At 57.1% G+C, this 1,530-nt stretch overlaps 1 protein-coding gene across 1 annotated transcript; it reads left to right on the forward strand.

Moving 5' to 3' along the window:
* On the forward strand, nt 1-1,530 carry BBK36DRAFT_1089962 (hypothetical protein; the record flags this gene model as incomplete). The annotated part of the gene is made up of 1 exon (XM_024889012.1): nt 1-1,530. A coding segment is annotated over one exon (1,530 nt), but the record flags the coding sequence as incomplete, so codon positions are not given.

Here is a 1,530-nt window from a genome sequence, read left to right on the forward strand (position 1 = left end):
CCAGTCCTGCAGATGCTTTGGCGCGAGCTTCTGTTCCGAGTGAGCCCAACGAGGACACCCCTCATGTGATGATATCGTTGGCTTTGGAAGACGACCAGAGACTGGATATCAACGCTTGGGAGCAGTGGCTCAATGCCTTTCCCGCTATGGCCCGGTACGTCAAGATCCAGGGCGTCTTCAAAAGCCACTCCACCCTGGTCTTGGTCTCAATGCCCGTCATGATTTGGGATCTGCTGCCGGAGGATCCAGCGACCTCCTTCATCGCCTTCATCCGCTCCAATAACATGGCAGCTCAGAAGCCCCAGCCAACGCCAATTGCTACATCCGTACCAGCACCTGACTTCCAGTCGGAGCCGATAGACCCTGACACCACCTCCGTCATGACCGGGACGACCGTCGCGCCTACTGAGTTCAGTCGCCTTGGCGGCCAGTTTAGGAGCTCCTTCAGCTTCGCCTCTGCGCGGGACGCCAGGTCGGCCCGGAATGCGGCTCCCCTGAGCCAGCCTGGAACGCCACAAGCAGGGCCAGCTCCCTCGTCGTCTCCGTCAAGCCGACAACTGGCACCTCTTCCGAGGTCTATGAGCTCCTCTTTTCCTGCCACGCACCCGAATCCATCTTCACTCAGTACCGGTACTACTCCTGTGATATCCAGACAAATGATTCTTAACCAACAGCAATCGCAAAGACGCACCACGTTTGGCGGTACCGATGTGCCTCAACCCCAGAGCTTCGCGCCCCATGTCGAGAAGCGTCTGGAGGAATACTACCAGAACCGGCCATTTCCAAACGACGGCGAGAGTGCTTTCCTCGCTTCCAATCTTGGGATAGAACCTTTCCATCTGGGTCTGTGGTTCCACCACCGGCGAGAACGGGATTTGGTTACGAACCGACTGGCCAGCATGAAAGTCGGGGACACGCCGCCGTTCAATGAGGGCGGCAGCCCGCTGTTAATCTTGCCGGCCGATCTCAGCAGACTTCTCGAGATATCTTTGCCCGGACAAACCCTCATCTTTGACGTTCGGCCGCCATCGGAGTATCAACGATCGCACATTCGCGACGCTATAAACCTTCGTGTTCCTCAAAACTTCATCAAAGACGCTTCTCCTGATATGATTGGCCGTACCATCTCCGAGGAGCAAGGTCACGATACCTTTGCCAGGTGGAGGGAAGCGAGATGCATGGTGTTTTACTCCCGTGGGCTGGAGAGTGCATGGGAGTGCCCCTCTGCAACGTCTCTGCCGCATAAGCTGTCCGAGTTTGGCTGGACGGGGCGAAGCTTTGTTCTCAAAGGCCACTATCGCGAGTTCAGTGCCTCTTTTGGCCAGTACATCGTGGACAGCAAAAAGAGCCTTGAGGCGGGCAGCTCCGAGCAGCATAGCGGGCCAAAAGAAGCTGCTGCTGTCGATCTAGCGCAGGCCCATGAGCAATATGCTCAATGGCTTGCTCATGTAGAGGCTGAGGATCGATCACGCACCAACGCACCCTCTCCCACACGGACGTCCGACAGGGTGGAATTCGTGGAGAGCCAAG

The sequence above is a fragment of the Trichoderma citrinoviride genome (assembly GCF_003025115.1).
Source record: "Trichoderma citrinoviride strain TUCIM 6016 unplaced genomic scaffold BBK36scaffold_298, whole genome shotgun sequence".
In the NCBI taxonomy this organism is placed as follows: Eukaryota; Fungi; Ascomycota; class Sordariomycetes; order Hypocreales; family Hypocreaceae; genus Trichoderma; species Trichoderma citrinoviride.